General features: G+C 46.9%; 1 protein-coding gene and 2 long non-coding RNA genes across 9 annotated transcripts in view; 1 reads left to right on the forward strand and 2 right to left on the reverse strand.

Annotated features, from left to right (window-relative positions):
- The window catches only part of LOC127927605 (uncharacterized), a 50,810-nt gene that overhangs the window by 21,418 nt on the left and 10,093 nt on the right, over positions 1 to 19,299 (reverse strand). For all 3 annotated transcript variants that reach the window (XM_052514230.1, XM_052514229.1, XM_052514228.1), the window contains exon 4: positions 15,310 to 15,458. In XM_052514230.1, the coding sequence (XP_052370190.1) occupies positions 15,310 to 15,458 (149 nt within the window). The remainder of the gene's footprint in view (positions 1 to 15,309; positions 15,459 to 19,299) is intronic.
- Positions 1,749 to 3,991, reverse strand: LOC127927609 (uncharacterized). 2 transcript variants are annotated; one of them, XR_008128192.1, is made up of 3 exons: positions 3,709 to 3,991; positions 2,188 to 2,332; positions 1,749 to 1,898 (listed from the first exon to the last, which is right to left on the reverse strand). It is a non-coding gene; the product is annotated as an uncharacterized LOC127927609 (long non-coding RNA). The 2 variants fall into 2 exon arrangements; XR_008128191.1 differs by having other exon boundaries at positions 3,637 to 3,991.
- LOC127927610 (uncharacterized) lies at positions 2,337 to 5,410 on the forward strand. Of its 4 annotated transcripts, none has more exons than XR_008128196.1 (4): positions 2,337 to 2,444; positions 3,170 to 3,315; positions 3,533 to 3,604; positions 5,272 to 5,410. It is a non-coding gene; the product is annotated as an uncharacterized LOC127927610 (long non-coding RNA). The 4 variants fall into 4 exon arrangements; XR_008128194.1 differs by lacking the exon at positions 5,272 to 5,410 and adding an exon at positions 5,054 to 5,253; XR_008128195.1 differs by lacking the exon at positions 5,272 to 5,410 and adding an exon at positions 4,327 to 4,536.

Raw genomic sequence — 19,299 nt, forward strand, 5'->3', positions numbered from 1 at the left:
CTGTTATAGTCACGTTCTGTCATCCTTCCACTCCCTCCTCTTCCTCTGTATCTGCTGTTATAGTCACGTTCTATCATCCTTCCACTCCCTCCTCTTCCTCTGTATCTGCTGTTATAGTCACGTTCTATCATCCTTCCACTCCCTCTTCCTCTGTATCTGCTGTTAAAGTCACGTTCTATCATCCTTCCACTCCCTCCTCTCTACCTTCTCTTCCTCTGTATCTGCTGTTAAAGTCACGTTCTGTCATCCTTCCACTCCCTCCTCTTCCTCTGTATCTGCTGTTAAAGTCACGTTCTATCATCCTTCCACTCCCTCCTCTCTACCTTCTCTTCCTCTGTATCTGCTGTTAAAGTCACGTTCTATCATCCTTCCACTCCCTCCTCTCTACCTTCTCTTCCTCTGTATCTGCTGTTAAAGTCACGTTCTGTCATCCTTCCACTCCCTCCTCTCTACCTTCTCTTCCTCTGTATCTGCTGTTAAAGTCACGTTCTGTCATCCTTCCACTCCCTCCTCTCTACCTTCTCTTCCTCTGTATCTGCTGTTAAAGCCAACGACCAAATACCCAGCGTCCTAAATAGTGGTCCGATTGAGTATACATATTTTTAGTTTTTTTTGTTTTAAATAGTATGCAACATTTTGAAAATCGATCACTTTAAATGGGGCGGCAGGGTAGCCTAGTGGTTAGAGCGTTTGACTAGTAGGTTACAAGTTCAAATCCCCGAGCTGACAAGGTACAAATCTGTCGTTCTGCCCCTGATCAAGGCAGTTAAAACCACTGTTCCTCGGCCGCCATTGAAAATAAGAATTTGTTCTTAACTGACTTGCCTGGTTAAATAAAGGTAAAATAAAAAATTTGACCAAAGAGGATTTCTGTTTTCTCATTGAAAACCGTTTCCTGTTCTCGTGGCCTTCGTCAGAGTATTTAAACTAGAATACCAAACGATCTTTTGATTTCTGAATGTGTCGGCACCGGAGGGGACTGGGCTGTTATTGAGGTCATGTTAACCAGTTCTGAAGGATGGCCTACCTATTTAATAACTGAATTGATGGACTGGGCTGTTATTGAGGTCATGTTAACCCAGTTCTGAAGGCTGGCCTACCTATTTAACAACTGAATTGATGGACTGGGCTGTTATTGAGGTCATGTTAACCGGTTCTGAAGGCTGGCCTACCTATTTAATAACTGAATTGATGGACTGGGCTGTTATTGAGGTCATGTTAACCCAGTTCTGAAGGCTGGCCTACCTATTTAATAACTGAATTGATGGACTGGGCTGTTATTGAGGTCATGTTAACCGGTTCTGAAGGCTGGCCTACCTATTTAATAACTGAATTGATGGACTGGGCTGTTATTGAGGTCATGTTAACCGGTTCTGAAGGCTGGCCTACCTATTTAATAACTGAATTGATGGACTGGGCTGTTATTGAGGTCATGTTAACCAGTTCTGAAGGCTGGCCTACCTATTTAATAACTGAATTGATGGACTGGGCTGTTATTGAGGTCATGTTAACCCAGTTCTGAAGGCTAGCCTACCTATTTAATAACTGAATTGATGGACTGGGCTGTTATTGAGGTCATGATGTTAACCGGTTCTGAAGGCTGGCCTACCTATTTAATAACTGAATTGATGGACTGGGCTGTTATTGAGGTCATGTTAACCAGTTCTGAAGGCTGGCCTACCTATTTAACAACTGAATTGATGGACTGGGCTGTTATTGAGGTCATGTTAACCGGTTCTGAAGGCTGGCCTACCTATTTAATAACTGAATTGATGGACTGGGCTGTTATTGAGGTCATGTTAACCGGTTCTGAAGGCTGGCCTACCTATTTAATAACTGAATTGATGGACTGGGCTGTTATTGAGGTCATGTTAACCCAGTTCTGAAGGCTGGCCTACCTATTTAATAACTGAATTGATGGACTGGGCTGTTATTGAGGTCATGTTAACCCAGTTCTGAAGGCTGGCCTACCTATTTAATAACTGAATTGATGGACTGGGCTGTTATTGAGGTCATGTTAACCGGTTCTGAAGGCTGGCCTACCTATTTAATAACTGAATTGATGGACTGGGCTGTTATTGAGGTCATGTTAACCGGTTCTGAAGGCTGGCCTACCTATTTAATAACTGAATTGATGGACTGGGCTGTTATTGAGGTCATGTTAACCGGTTCTGAAGGCTGGCCTACCTATTTAATAACTGAATTGATGGACTGGGCTGTTATTGAGGTCATGTTAACCGGTTCTGAAGGCTGGCCTACCTATTTAATAACTGAATTGATGGACTGGGCTGTTATTGAGGTCATGTTAACCCAGTTCTGAAGGCTGGCCTACCTATTTAATAACTGAATTGATGGACTGGGCTGTTATTGAGGTCATGTTAACCGGTTCTGAAGGCTGGCCTACCTATTTAACAACTGAATTGATGGACTGGGCTGTTATTGAGGTCATGTTAACCCGGTTCTGAAGGCTGGCCTACCTATTTAATAACTGAATTGATGGACTGGGCTGTTATTGAGGTCATGTTAACCAGTTCTGAAGGCTGGCCTACCTATTTAATAACTGAATTGATGGACTGGGCTGTTATTGAGGTCATGTTAACCCAGTTCTGAAGGCTGGCCTACCTATTTAATAACTGAATTGATGGACTGGGCTGTTATTGAGGTCATGTTAACCGGTTCTGAAGGCTGGCCTACCTATTTAATAACTGAATTGATGGACTGGGCTGTTATTGAGGTCATGTTAACCCAGTTCTGAAGGCTGGCCTACCTATTTAATAACTGAATTGATGGACTGGGCTGTTATTGAGGTCATGTTAACCGGTTCTGAAGGCTGGCCTACCTATTTAACAACTGAATTGATGGACTGGGCTGTTATTGAGGTCATGTTAACCCAGTTCTGAAGGCTGGCCTACCTATTTAATAACTGAATTGATGGACTGGGCTGTTATTGAGGTCATGTTAACCGGTTCTGAAGGCTGGCCTACCTATTTAACAACTGAATTGATGGACTGGGCTGTTATTGAGGTCATGTTAACCCAGTTCTGAAGGCTGGCCTACCTATTTAATAACTGAATTGATGGACTGGGCTGTTATTGAGGTCATGTTAACCGGTTCTGAAGGCTGGCCTACCTATTTAATAACTGAATTGATGGACTGGGCTGTTATTGAGGTCATGTTAACCCAGTTCTGAAGGCTGGCCTACCTATTTAATAACTGAATTGATGGACTGGGCTGTTATTGAGGTCATGTTAACCCAGTTCTGAAGGCTGGCCTACCTATTTAACAACTGAATTGATGGACTGGGCTGTTATTGAGGTCATGTTAACCAGTTCTGAAGGCTGGCCTACCTATTTAATAACTGAATTGATGGACTGGGCTGTTATTGAGGTCATGTTAACCCAGTTCTGAAGGCTGGCCTACCTATTTAACAACTGAATTGATGGACTGGGCTGTTATTGAGGTCATGTTAACCGGTTCTGAAGGCTGGCCTACCTATTTAATAACTGAATTGATGGACTGGGCTGTTATTGAGGTCATGTTAACCGGTTCTGAAGGCTGGCCTACCTATTTAACAACTGAATTGATGGACTGGGCTGTTATTGAGGTCATGTTAACCGGTTCTGAAGGCTGGCCTACCTATTTAATAACTGAATTGATGGACTGGGCTGTTATTGAGGTCATGTTAACCGGTTCTGAAGGCTGGCCTACCTATTTAATAACTGAATTGATGGACTGGGCTGTTATTGAGGTCATGTTAACCGGTTCTGAAGGCTGGCCTACCTATTTAATAACTGAATTGATGGACTGGGCTGTTATTGAGGTCATGTTAACCGGTTCTGAAGGCTGGCCTACCTATTTAATAACTGAATTGATGGACTGGGCTGTTATTGAGGTCATGTTAACCAGTTCTGAAGGCTGGCCTACCTATTTAACAACTGAATTGATGGACTGGGCTGTTATTGAGGTCATGTTAACCCGGTTCTGAAGGCTGGCCTACCTATTTAATAACTGAATTGATGGACTGGGCTGTTATTGAGGTCATGTTAACCGGTTCTGAAGGCTGGCCTACCTATTTAATAACTGAATTGATGGACTGGGCTGTTATTGAGGTCATGTTAACCCAGTTCTGAAGGCTGGCCTACCTATTTAATAACTGAATTGATGGACTGGGCTGTTATTGAGGTCATGTTAACCGGTTCTGAAGGCTGGCCTACCTATTTAACAACTGAATTGATGGACTGGGCTGTTATTGAGGTCATGTAAACCGGTTCTGAAGGCTGGCCTACCTATTTAATAACTGAATTGATGGACTGGGCTGTTATTGAGGTCATGTTAACCGGTTCTGAAGGCTGGCCTACCTATTTAACAACTGAATTGATGGACTGGGCTGTTATTGAGGTCATGTTAACCCAGTTCTGAAGGCTGGCCTACCTATTTAATAACTGAATTGATGGACTGGGCTGTTATTGAGGTCATGTTAACCAGTTCTGAAGGCTGGCCTACCTATTTAACAACTGAATTGATGGACTGGGCTGTTATTGAGGTCATGTTAACCGGTTCTGAAGGCTGGCCTACCTATTTAATAACTGAATTGATGGACTGGGCTGTTATTGAGGTCATGTTAACCCAGTTCTGAAGGCTGGCCTACCTATTTAACAACTGAATTGATGGACTGGGCTGTTATTGAGGTCATGTTAACCCAGTTCTGAAGGCTGGCCTACCTATTTAATAACTGAATTGATGGACTGGGCTGTTATTGAGGTCATGTTAACCCAGTTCTGAAGGCTGGCCTACCTATTTAACAACTGAATTGATGGACTGGGCTGTTATTGAGGTCATGTTAACCCAGTTCTGAAGGCTGGCCTACCTATTTAATAACTGAATTGATGGACTGGGCTGTTATTGAGGTCATGTTAACCCAGTTCTGAAGGCTGGCCTACCTATTTAATAACTGAATTGATGGACTGGGCTGTTATTGAGGTCATGTTAACCCAGTTCTGAAGGCTGGCCTACCTATTTAATAACTGAATTGATGGACTGGGCTGTTATTGAGGTCATGTTAACCGGTTCTGAAGGCTGGCCTACCTATTTAACAACTGAATTGATGGACTGGGCTGTTATTGAGGTCATGTTAACCCAGTTCTGAAGGCTGGCCTACCTATTTAATAACTGAATTGATGGACTGGGCTGTTATTGAGGTCATGTTAACCCAGTTCTGAAGGCTGGCCTACCTATTTAATAACTGAATTGATGGACTGGGCTGTTATTGAGGTCATGTTAACCGGTTCTGAAGGCTGGCCTACCTATTTAACAACTGAATTGATGGACTGGGCTGTTATTGAGGTCATGTTAACCCAGTTCTGAAGGCTGGCCTACCTATTTAATAACTGAATTGATGGACTGGGCTGTTATTGAGGTCATGTTAACCCAGTTCTGAAGGCTGGCCTACCTATTTAACAACTGAATTGATGGACTGGGCTGTTATTGAGGTCATGTTAACCAGTTCTGAAGGCTGGCCTACCTATTTAATAACTGAATTGATGGACTGGGCTGTTATTGAGGTCATGTTAACCCGGTTCTGAAGGCTGGCCTACCTATTTAATAACTGAATTGATGGACTGGGCTGTTATTGAGGTCATGTTAACCCAGTTCTGAAGGCTGGCCTACCTATTTAACAACTGAATTGATGGACTGGGCTGTTATTGAGGTCATGTTAACCGGTTCTGAAGGCTGGCCTACCTATTTAATAACTGAATTGATGGACTGGGCTGTTATTGAGGTCATGTTAACCAGTTCTGAAGGCTGGCCTACCTATTTAATAACTGAATTGATGGACTGGGCTGTTATTGAGGTCATGTTAACCCAGTTCTGAAGGCTGGCCTACCTATTTAACAACTGAATTGATGGACTGGGCTGTTATTGAGGTCATGTTAACCCAGTTCTGAAGGCTGGCCTACCTATTTAATAACTGAATTGATGGACTGGGCTGTTATTGAGGTCATGTTAACCCAGTTCTGAAGGCTGGCCTACCTATTTAATAACTGAATTGATGGACTGGGCTGTTATTGAGGTCATGTTAACCCAGTTCTGAAGGCTGGCCTACCTATTTAATAACTGAATTGATGGACTGGGCTGTTATTGAGGTCATGTTAACCCAGTTCTGAAGGCTGGCCTACCTATTTAATAACTGAATTGATGGACTGGGCTGTTATTGAGGTCATGTTAACCGGTTCTGAAGGCTGGCCTACCTATTTAATAACTGAATTGATGGACTGGGCTGTTATTGAGGTCATGTTAACCCAGTTCTGAAGGCTGGCCTACCTATTTAATAACTGAATTGATGGACTGGGCTGTTATTGAGGTCATGTTAACCCAGTTCTGAAGGCTGGCCTACCTATTTAATAACTGAATTGATGGACTGGGCTGTTATTGAGGTCATGTTAACCCAGTTCTGAAGGCTGGCCTACCTATTTAATAACTGAATTGATGGACTGGGCTGTTATTGAGGTCATGTTAACCCAGTTCTGAAGGCTGGCCTACCTATTTAATAACTGAATTGATGGACTGGGCTGTTATTGAGGTCATGTTAACCAGTTCTGAAGGCTGGCCTACCTATTTAATAACTGAATTGATGGACTGGGCTGTTATTGAGGTCATGTTAACCCAGTTCTGAAGGCTGGCCTACCTATTTAATAACTGAATTGATGGACTGGGCTGTTATTGAGGTCATGTTAACCGGTTCTGAAGGCTGGCCTACCTATTTAATAACTGAATTGATGGACTGGGCTGTTATTGAGGTCATGTTAACCCAGTTCTGAAGGCTGGCCTACCTATTTAACAACTGAATTGATGGACTGGGCTGTTATTGAGGTCATGTTAACCCAGTTCTGAAGGCTGGCCTACCTATTTAATAACTGAATTGATGGACTGGGCTGTTATTGAGGTCATGTTAAACCGGTTCTGAAGGCTGGCCTACCTATTTAACAACTGAATTGATGGACTGGGCTGTTATTGAGGTCATGTTAACCGGTTCTGAAGGCTGGCCTACCTATTTAACAACTGAATTGATGGACTGGGCTGTTATTGAGGTCATGTTAAACCGGTTCTGAAGGCTGGCCTACCTATTTAATAACTGAATTGATGGACTGGGCTGTTATTGAGGTCATGTTAACCCAGTTCTGAAGGCTGGCCTACCTATTTAACAACTGAATTGATGGACTGGGCTGTTATTGAGGTCATGTTAAACCGGTTCTGAAGGCTGGCCTACCTATTTAATAACTGAATTGATGGACTGGGCTGTTATTGAGGTCATGTTAACCACACTGCCCCTACTCGGATGGTATGCGCCGTCCCAACCTTTCTCTCTCCCCGCTACTCTCTCCTCTTCCATCCTATCTTCTCTTCCCTCTGCTCAAACTTTCTCCAACCTATCTCCTGATTCTGCCTCCTCAACCCTCATCTCCTCCCTTACTGCATCTTTGACTCCCTATGTCCCCTATCCTCCAGGCCGGCTCGGTCCTCCCCTCCCGCTCCGTGGCTGGGACTCATTGCGAGCTCACAGAACAGGGCTCCGGGCAGCCTAGCGGAAATGGAAAAACTGCCTCCCCTGCGGACCTGGCATCCTTTACTCCCTCCTCTCTACATTTTCCTCCTCTGTCTCTGCTGCTAAAGCCACTTTCTACCACTCTAAATTCCAAGCATCTGCCTCTAACCCTAGGAAGCTCTTTGCCACCTTCTCCTCCCTCCTGAATCCTCCCCCCTCCCTCCTCCCTCTCTGCAGATGACTTCGTCAACCATTTTGAAAAGAAGGTCGATGACATCCGATCCTCGTTTGCTAAGTCAAACGACACTGCTGGTTCTGCCCACACTGTTACCCTATGCTCTGACCTCTTTCTACCTCTCTCTCCAGATGAAATCTGGGCGTCTTGTGACGGTCGGCCGCCCAACAACCTGAAGGCTGACCCTATCCCCTCCTCTCTTCTCCAGACCATTTCCGGAGACCTTCTCCCTTGACCTCACCTGCTCATCAACTCATCCCTGAAGGCTGGCCTCCCTCCCGTCTTCAAGAAGCGAGAGTTGCACCCCTTCTGAAAAACCTGTTATCGATCCCTCCATGTCAACAACTACAGACCAGTATCCCTTCTCTCTTTTTCTCCAAAACTCTTGATGGCGTGCCGTCCTTGGCCAGCTCTATGCTATCTCTCTCAGAATGACCTTCTTGATCCAAATCAGTCAGGTTTCAAGACTAGTCATTCAACTGAGACTGCTCTTCTCTGTATCACGGAGGCGCTCCGCACTGCTAAAGCTAACTCTCTCTCCTCTGCTCTCATCCTTCTAGACCTATGGGCTGCCTTTGATACTGTGAACCATCAGATCCTCCTATTCCACCCTCTGAGTTGGGCATCTGGCGCTGCCCACGCTGATTGCGTCCTACCTGACAGGTCGCTCCTACCAGGTGGCGTGGCGAGAATCTGTCTCCTCACCACGCGCTCTCACCACTGGTGTCCCCCAGGGCTCTGTTCTGGCCTCTCTTATTCTCGCTATACACCAAGTCACTTGGCTCTGTCATAACCTCATGGTCTCTCCTATCATTGCTATGCTGGCCGACACACAATTAATCTTCTCCTTTCCCCCTTCTGATTGACCAGGTGGTTAATCGCATCTCTGCATGTCTGGCAGACATATCAGTGTTACGGATCACCACCTGAATTGCTGAACCTCAGCAAGACGGAGCTCCTCTTCCTCCCGGGGAAGGACTGCCCGTTCCATGATCTCGCCATCACGGTTGACAACTCCATTGTGTCCTCCTCCCAGAGCGCTAAGAACCTTGGCGTGATCCTGGACAACACCCTGACGTTCTCAACTAACATCAAGGCGGTGTCCCGTTCCTGAGGTTCATGCTCTACAACATTCTGAAGGCTGCCTCACACAGGAAGCGGCGCAGGTCCTAATCCAGGCACTTGTCATCTCCCGTCTTGATTACTGCAACTCGCTGTTGGCTGGGCTCCCTGCCTGTGCCATTAACCCTACAACTCATCCAGAACGGCAGCCCGTTCTGGTGTTCAACCTTCCCAAGTTCTCTCACGTCACCCCGCTCCTCCGCTCTCTCCACTGGCTTCCAGATGGACTCGCATCCGTTACAAGACCATGGTGCTCGCCTAACGGAGCTGTGAGGGGAACGGCACCTCAGTACCTCCAGGCTCTGATCAGGCCCTACACCCAAACAAGGACACTGCGTTCATCCACCTCTGGCCTGCTCGCCTCCCTACCACTGAGGAAGTACAGTTCCCGCTCAGCCCAGTCAAAACTGTTCTGCTGCTCTGGCCCCCAATGGTGGAACAAACTCCCTTGACGCCAGGACAGCGGAGTCAATCACCACCTTCCGGAGACACCTGAAACCCCACCTCTTCAAGGAATACCTAGGATAGGGGTAAGGGTAAGTAATCCTTCTCACCCAGTTCTCACCCCCAACAAGATTTAGATGCAAGTGAATTGTTCCACTGGTTGTCATAAGGTGTATTAACCAATTTGAAGGCTGGCCTCTGGATAAGAGCGTCTGCTAAATGGACTTAAATGTAAATGTAATGTTAACCCAGTTCTGAAGGCTGGCCTACCTATTTAACAACTGAATTGATGGACTGGGCTGTTATTGAGGTCATGTTAAACCGGTTCTGAAGGCTGGCCTACCTATTTAACAACTGAATTGATGGACTGGGCTGCTATTGAGGTCATGTTAACCCAGTTCTGAAGGCTGGCCTACCTATTTAATAACTGAATTGATGGACTGGGCTGTTATTGAGGTCATGTTAAACCGGTTCTGAAGGCTGGCCTACCTATTTAATAACTGAATTGATGGACTGGGCTGTTATTGAGGTCATGTTAACCAGTTCTGAAGGCTGGCCTACCTATTTAATAACTGAATTGATGGATCAAGCCTTCGTAGTCATTCTGATCTCGTTCCCAATGATCAGTGATATGGTCTATGTTGCTATGCAACGGTACTGAACTCGCGATGCGCCCGGCCGGCCACGTTTTCCTGTGAAATAGCCCTTTGATTTGAACATGAGAAAGTGTGTGTACACTTTGGTTTCACTAATAAACATGTTGAAATGGGACCAAATGATCAGTTTCTGTCTTCAGTCTTTTCTAAAATAGGATAGACGGGCTGTGGTATAAGTTGGAATGTGATAGTCTTGGTTATAACCAGCCTGAGGAGGCCTATAATCCGATTCATTTTATATTCAGAGTTTAGACAAATTGATCGTATAGGAAATTAGCTATTATCAGGCTGGTTAATGTGATGCACTGTCTGTTGAATTTGGGAGAGAAAAAAAAAATGCGCCCACACTCAACCCCCACCCCACCTACTCAGGATCCACTCTTGCATTGCGGCCGAGGCATACTGCATAATTTCTACTAAATGGGACATGTTAAATAGTACGCGACAATGAGTACACAGTATGCTAGTATAGGTACACTTTATCAATCTATAATGTCAAGGTTCTGCCTCTAAACCTAGGAAACACTTTTCCCACCTTCCCTTCCAAGAAGTTTGACAACATCCACTCTAGCCTATTGAGTCCACTGGTCTCACTCACCCAGAACTACCCCTCGCCTTGACCTCTTTCTCCCTCTCCAGATGACATCCAGCAACTAGTGAGGTCCGGCCACCCCGACAACCTGCCTGCCTGCCCGACCCCATCCTCTTCTCCCCAGACCTTCACCTCCCCCAGCAACTCATACCTGACCCTTGGCTGACCCTCTAACCTCAAAATGTCCAGAGTTGCTCTGTCAGATCCCCCTCTCCACCCTCTCAGGGCTGGGAGTCTCAGGCTCTGTCAGATCCTCCTCTCCACCCTCTCAGGGCTGGGAGTCTCAGGCTCCATCAGATCCCCCTCTCCACCCTCTCAGTCTCTATCAGATCCTCCGCTCTTACCAGGTCACATGGAGATGGTCTGTATCTGCACCACATACTCTCACTACTGGTGTCCCCCAGGGCTCGGTTCTAGGCCCTCTTCTCACATTACACCAAGTCACACAGCTCTGTCATATCCTCACATGGTCTCTCCTATTGCTGCTATGCGGATGACACGCAACTACCCCACCACCCCCTAAATAACTAAAAAGTGAATGTAAAATCTAAGTGTATAGATATAAATCATTAGCTAATAATCAGAGACCTAATCATTAGCAAGTCTGTCAAGTATAGTATATCATTATTCACCAAGCATCATTTTAACAACCACAAATAATAACTCATAATGTATGTTTTTGGTGGGAAATGTTCTTCTGACACACTATGGAAATGCAAAGCACAGTTTAGGAAAAATGGTGTTACCCCCAAAAATCACCATTGGAAGGATTTGATGATAAAATATCCTTCTAAACCACTCTGTAGCTTTGCATTCTAAACCACTCTGTAGTTTTGGATTCTAAACCACTCTGTAGTTTTGGATTCTAAACCACTCTGTAGTTTTGGATTCTAAACCACTCTGTAGTTTTGGATTCTAAACCACTCTGTAGTTTTGGATTCTAAACCACTCTGTAGTTTTGGATTCTAAACCACTCTGTAGTTTTGGATTCTAAACCACTCTGTAGTTTTGGATTCTAAACCACTCTGTAGTTTTGGATTCTAAACCACTCTGTAGTTTTGGATTCTAAACCACTCTGTAGTTTTGGATTCTAAACCACTCTGTAGTTTTGGATTCTAAACCACTCTGTAGTTTTGGATTCTAAACCACTCTGTAGTTTTGGATTCTAAACCACTCTGTAGTTTTGGATTCTAAACCAAACTGTAGTTTTGGATTCTAAACCAAACTGTAGTTTTGGATTCTAAACCACTCTGTAGTTTTGGATTCTAAACCACTCTAGTTTTGGATTCTAAACCACTCTGTAGTTTTGGATTCTAAACCAAACTGTAGTTTTGGATTCTAAACCAAACTGTAGTTTTGGATTCTAAACCAAACTGTAGTTTTGGATTCTAAACCAAACTGTCTGCTTTATCCTGGATCTTGACTGAGTCAGAGTAGTACATTTATATGTAAATGAGTTGATGAACACTACAGCGGGAGCAGGGTTCGGTAAAGTCCCTTCCACAAAGTGGGGCCTCTTGATTTTTAACAGCTGTAATTATGTTTATAGAGGGGAAAACAGGTGCCTCAACACAGCTGTCACCCTGTCTACCAGGGCAGGACAGGAGGCACTCATTTACATTCACTGTATAGAGCAAGAGCCTCAGGGATGTCAAACATATGGGCCAGATCTGGCCTGCGAACCCCTTCAATCTGGGAGGGGGGGGACACACAATCTCAATCAACATTGAGATTGAGGTTACCAAAATAAAACTCAATCTCTGTAGAAATAACAGACCTACATTTATAGTCTTCACTGTCCAGCTTACTAACAGTCATCTAAAGGAAAGCGAGACAGTCAGGGAGCATAGCTGATTCCAGAAGCTATGGATAGAGTAAATAACAATCCATTTTAAGTGCGGCCCTCCGGACCTCGGTGAAGACCGTAGACGGGCCGCGGGGGCAAAATGAGCAACCCTGCTGTAGATGCTATGTTGGGGCAGAGGTTGGATAAGAGGGAGCTTGGCTGGCAGACTGAAGTACCAGGCTACACTCAGCCCAAACTGACAACTAGGCTACCACTCAGCCCACACTGACAACTAGGCTACGCTAACACTCAGCCCACACTGACAACTAGGCTACGCTAACACTCAGCCCACACTGACAACTAGGCTACGCTAACACTCAGCCCACACTGACAACTAGGCTACGCTAACACTCAGCCCACACTGACAACTAGGCTACGCTAACACTCAGCCCACACTGACAACTAGGCTACGCTAACACTCAGCCCAAACTGACAACTAGGCTACGCTAACACTCAGCCCAAACTGACAACTAGGCTACGCTAACACTCAGCCCAAACTGACAACTAGGCTACGCTAACACTCAGCCCAAACTGACAACTAGGCTACGCTAACACTCAGCCCAAACTGACAACTAGGCTACGCTAACACTCAGCCCAAACTGACAACTAGGCTACGCTAACACTCAGCCCAAACTGACAACTAGGCTACGCTAACACTCAGCCCAAACTGACAACTAGGCTACGCTAACACTCAGCCCAAACTGACAACTAGGCTACGCTAACACTCAGCCCAAACTGACAACTAGGCTACGCTAACACTCAGCCCAAACTGACAACTAGGCTACGCTAACACTCAGCCCAAACTGACAACTAGGCTACGCTAACACTCAGCCCACACTGACAACTAGGCTACGCTAACACTCAGCCCACACTGACAACTAGGCTACGCTAACACTCAGCCCACACTGACAACTAGGCTACGCTAACACTCAGCCCACACTGACAACTAGGCTACGCTAACACTCAGCCCACACTGACAACTAGGCTACGCTAACACTCAGCCCACACTGACAACTAGGCTACGCTAACACTCAGCCCACACTGACAACTAGGCTACGCTAACACTCAGCCCACACTGACAACTAGGCTACGCTAACACTCAGCCCAAACTGACAACTAGGCTACGCTAACACTCAGCCCAAACTGACAACTAGGCTACGCTAACACTCAGCCCAAACTGACAACTAGGCTACCACTCAGCCCAAACTGACAACTAGGCTACCACTCAGCCCACACTGACAACTAGGCTACCACTCAGCCCAAACTGACAACTAGGCTAACACTCAGCCCAAACTGACAACTAGGCTACGCTAACACTCAGCCCAAACTGACAACTAGGCTACCACTCAGCCCAAACTGACAACTAGGCTACCACTCAGCCCAAACTGACAACTAGGCTACCACTCAGCCCAAACTGACAACTAGGCTACCACTCAGCCCAAACTGACAACTAGGCTACCACTCAGCCCAAACTGACAACTAGGCTACCACTCAGCCCAATCTGACAACTAGGCTACCACTCAGCCCAATCTGACAACTAGGCTACCACTCAGCCCAATCTGACAACTAGGCTACCACTCAGCCCAATCTGACAACTAGGCTACCACTCAGCCTAAACTGACATCTAGGCTACCACTCAGCCCAAACTGACATCTAGGCTACCACTCAGCCTAAACTGACATCTAGGCTACCACTCAGCCTAAACTGACAACTAGGCGACACTCAGCCCAAACTGACAACTAGGCTACCACTCAGCCCAATCTGACAACTAGGCTACCACTCAGCCCAATCTGACAACTAGGCTACCACTCAGCCCAATCTGACAACTAGGCTACCACTCAGCCCAAACTGACATCTAGGCTACCACTCAGCCCAAACTGACAACTAGGCTACCACTCAGCCCAAACTGACAACTAGGCTACCACTCAGCCCAAACTGACAACTAGGCTACCACTCAGCCCAAACTGACAACTAGGCTACCACTCAGCCCAAACTGACAACTAGGCTACCACTCAGCCCAAACTGACAACTAGGCTACCACTCAGCCCAATCTGACAACTAGGCTACCACTCAGCCCACACTGACAACTAGGCTACCACTCAGCCCAAACTGACATCTAGGCTACCACTCAGCCTAAACTGACAACTAGGCTACCACTCAGCCCAAACTGACAACTAGGCTACCACTCAGCCCAAACTGACAACTAGGCTACCACTCAGCCCAATCTGACAACTAGGCTACGCTAACACTCAGCCCAAACTGACAACTAGGCTACGCTAACACTCAGCCCAAACTGACAACTAGGCTACGCTAACACTCAGCCCAAACTGACAACTAGGCTACGCTAACACTCAGCCCAAACTGACAACTAGGCTACCACTCAGCCCAAACTGACAACTAGGCTACCACTCAGCCCAAACTGACAACTAGGCTACCACTCAGCCCAAACTGACAACTAGGCTACCACTCAGCCCAAACTGACAACTAGGCTACCACTCAGCCCAAACTGACAACTAGGCTACCACTCAGCCCAAACTGACAACTAGGCTACCACTCAGCCCAAACTGACAACTAGGCTACCACTCAGCCCAAACTGACAACTAGGCTACCACTCAGCCCAATCTGACAACTAGGCTACCACTCAGCCCAATCTGACAACTAGACTTGTCCGACCATGCCCTGCCACAGTCATAGTAAAACTATAGGCCATTTATTATCTCAATCAAGTTATTGCCCCCCTCATTAAGTGATAACCCCCCTGACCTAGACTTCATACTGTAGTCTTTTGGACCACTAGTCTATGTGAAAGACTTGGCTACATTTGATATGTAATTTATTTTATTAACTAAAAAGATGTTCTGACATATTTACCATGACGGCCTCAATGGGGTCAGCCACCTGTTCGATGGAGGTGTTGGTAAAGTTGCGGTGCTGTTCTTTGAGCTGGACGTGCCATTGCTGCCGCTGGGAAGACACCGTTCCTCTCCAGGGCTTCACGTCGATGCAGAACACCCCGTGACCTTAGAAGCCAGAGAGAAGAGGGTTGAGTTGTGAGAAGAGGTTTGAGTTGTGAGAGGAGGTTTGAGTTGTGAGAGGAGGTTTGAGTTGTGAGAGGAGGTTTGAGTTGTGAGAGGAGGTTTGAGTTGTGAGAGGAGGTTTGAGTTGTGAGAGGAGGTTTGAGTTGTGAGAGGAGGTTTGAGTTGTGAGAGGAGGTTTGAGTTGTGAGAGGAGGTTTGAGTTGTGAGAGGAGGTTTGAGTTGTGAGAGGAGGTTTGAGTTAGAACAGGGCTCTCCAACCCTGTTCCTGGAGAGCTGATGTCCACTAGGTGTTCACTCCAACCCTGTTCCTGGAGAGCTACTGTCCTCTAGGTGTTCACTCCAACCCTGTTCCTGGAGAGCTACTGTCCTCTAGGTGTTCACTCCAACCCTGTTCCTGGAGAGCTACTGTCCTCTCGGTGTTCACTCCAACCCTGTTCCTGGAGAGCTACTGTCCTCGAGGTGTTCACTCCAACCCTGTTCCTGGAGAGCTACTGTCCTCTAGGTGTTCACTCCAACCCTGTTCCTGGAGAGCTACTGTCCTCTAGGTGTTCACTCCAACCCTGTTCCTGGAGAGCTACTGTCCTCTAGGTGTTCACTCCAACCCTGTTCCTGGAGAGCTACTGTCCTCTAGGTGTTCACTCCAACCCTGTTCCTGGAGAGCTACTGTCCTCTAGGTGTTCACTCCAACCCTGTTCCTGGAGAGCTACTGTCCTCTAGGTGTTCACTCCAACCCTGTTCCTGGAGAGCTACTGTCCTCTAGGTGTTCACTCCAACCCTGTTCCTGGAGAGCTACTGTCCTCTAGGTGTTCACTCCAACCCTGTTCCTGGAGAGCTACTGTCCTCTAGGTGTTCACTCCAACCCTGTTCCTGGAGAGCTACTGTCCTCGAGGTGTTCACTCCAACCCTGTTCCTGGAGAGCTACTGTCCTCTAGGTGTTCACTCCCAACCCTGTTCCTGGAGAGCTACTGTCCTCTAGGTGTTCACTTCAACCCTGTTCCTGGAGAGCTACTGTCCTCTAGGTGTTCACTCAGACCCTGTTCCTGGAGAGCTACTGTCCTCTAGGTGTTCACTCCAACCCTGTTCCTGGAGAGCTACTGTCCTCTCGGTGTTCACTCCAACCCTGTTCCTGGAGAGCTACTGTCCTCTAGGTGTTCACTCCAACCCTGTTCCTGGAGAGCTACTGTCCTCTAGGTGTTCACTCCAACCCTGTTCCTGGAGAGCTACTGTCCTCTCGGTGTTCACTCCAACCCTGTTCCTGGAGAGCTACTGTCCTCTAGGTGTTCACTCCAACCCTGTTCCTGGAGAGCTACTGTCCTCTAGGTGTTCACTCCAACCCTGTTCCTGGAGAGCTACTGTCCTCTAGGTGTTCACTCCAACCCTGTTCCTGGAGAGCTACTGTCCTCTCGGTGTTCACTCCAACCCTGTTCCTGGAGAGCTACTGTCCTCGAGGTGTTCACTCCAACCCTGTTCCTGGAGAGCTACTGTCCTCTAGGTGTTCACTCCAACCCTGTTCCTGGAGAGCTACTGTCCTCTAGGTGTTCACTCCAACCCTGTTCCTGGAGAGCTACTGTCCTCTAGGTGTTCACTCCAACCCTGTTCCTGGAGAGCTACTGTCCTCTAGGTGTTCACTCCAACCCTGTTCCTGGAGAGCTACTGTCCTCTAGGTGTTCACTCCAACCCTGTTCCTGGAGAGCTACTGTCCTCTAGGTGTTCACTCCAACCCTGTTCCTGGAGAGCTACTGTCCTCTAGGTGTTCACTCCAACCCTGTTCCTGGAGAGCTACTGTCCTCTAGGTGTTCACTCCAACCCTGTTCCTGGAGAGCTACTGTCCTCTAGGTGTTCACTCCAACCCTGTTCCTGGAGAGCTACTGTCCTCGAGGTGTTCACTCCAACCCTGTTCCTGGAGAGCTACTGTCCTCTAGGTGTTCACTCCCAACCCTGTTCCTGGAGAGCTACTGTCCTCTAGGTGTTCACTTCAACCCTGTTCCTGGAGAGCTACTGTCCTCTAGGTGTTCACTCAGACCCTGTTCCTGGAGAGCTACTGTCCTCTAGGTGTTCACTCCAACCCTGTTCCTGGAGAGCTACTGTCCTCTAGGTGTTCACTCCAACCCTGTTCCTGGAGAGCTACTGTCCTCTAGGTGTTCACTCCAACCCTGTTCCTGGAGAGCTACTGTCCTCTAGGTGTTCACTCCAACCCTGTTCCTGGAGAGCTACTGTCCTCTAGGTGTTCACTCCAACCCTGTTCCTGGAGAGCTACTGTCCTCTAGGTGTTCACTCCAACCCTGTTCCTGGAGAGCTACTGTCCTCTAGGTGTTCACTCCAACCCTGTTCCTGGAGAGCTACTGTCCTCTAGGTGTTCACTCCAACCCTGTTCCTGGAGAGCTATGGTCCTTGGAGTGAACACCTCGAGGACAGTAGCACTCCGACCCTGTTCCTGGAGAGCTACTGTCCTTGGAGTGAACACCTCGAGGACAGTAGCACTCCGACCCTGTTCCTGGAGAGCTACTGTCCTTGGAGTGAACACCTCGAGGACAGTAGCACTCCGACCCTGTTCCTGGAGAGCTACTGTCCTTGGAGTGAACACCTCGAGGACAGTAGCACTCCGACCCTGTTCCTGGAGAGCTACTGTCCTCTAGGTGTTCACTCCAACCCTGTTCCTGGAGAGCTGATGTCCACTAGGTGTTCACTCCAACCCTGTTCCTGGAGAGCTACTGTCCTCTAGGTGTTCACTCCAACCCTGTTCCTGGAGAGCTACGGTCCTTGGAGTGAACACCTCGAGGACAGTAGCACTCCGACCCTGTTCCTGGAGAGCTACGGTCCTTGGAGTGAACACCTACAGGTTTTTCTCCATTGTTTTTGATGGCAGGCCACTCTGGTAGACCTACATTATGATCACATAGCCACAGTAGCCTACTTGGCCACTATTAAAACTAACTTAAAGTGGGTACAGCCTCAGTGTTCACAGTAAAACTGTAACATAAAGAGGGGACAGCCTCAGTGTTCACAGTAAAACTGTAACATAAAGAGGGGACAGCCTCAGTGTTCACAGTAAAACTGTAACTTAGTGGGTACAGCCTCAGTGTTCACAGTAAAACTGTAACTTAAAGCGGGTACAGCCTCAGTGTTCACAGTAAAACTGTAACTTAAAGTGGGTACAGCCTCAGTGTTCACAGTAAAACTGTAACTTAAAGAGGGGACAGCCTCAGTGTTCACAGTAAAACTGTAACTTAAAGTGGGTACAGCCTCAGTGTTCACAGTAAAACTGTAACTTAACGAGGGGACAGCCTCAGTGTTCACAGTAAAACTGTAACTTAAAGTGGGTACAGCCTCAGTGTTCACAGTAAAACTGTAACTTAAAGTGGGTACAGCCTCAGTGTTCATAGTAAAACTGTAACTTAAAGTGGGTACAGCCTCAGTGTTCACAGTAAAACTGTAACTTAACGAGGGGACAGCCTCAGTGTTCACAGTAAAACTGTAACTTAAAGCAGGTACAGCCTCAGTGTTCACAGTAAACGAGAGCTGGAAGCTGCACAGAATTTTCAAGTTTGCGCTCAGCAGAAGTGAAATTTGCTCAGTGCTCAAAAAAAAGAGAAGGAACATTGGTTAGGAGTCGAGTCAACCACACAGTACATAGGCCTAGTTAGTTTAATACCACACAGTACATAGGCCTAGTTAGTTTAATACTGGACAGTACATAGGCCTAGTTAGTTTAATACTGGACAGTACATAGGCCTAGTTAGTTAAATACTGGACAGTACATAGGCCTAGTTAGTTAAATACTGGACAGTACATAGGCCTAGTTAGTTAAATACTGGACAGTACA

Source organism: Oncorhynchus keta, unplaced genomic scaffold (genome assembly GCF_023373465.1).
Source record: "Oncorhynchus keta strain PuntledgeMale-10-30-2019 unplaced genomic scaffold, Oket_V2 Un_scaffold_15791_pilon_pilon, whole genome shotgun sequence".
NCBI classification, from domain to species: Eukaryota; Metazoa; Chordata; class Actinopteri; order Salmoniformes; family Salmonidae; genus Oncorhynchus; species Oncorhynchus keta.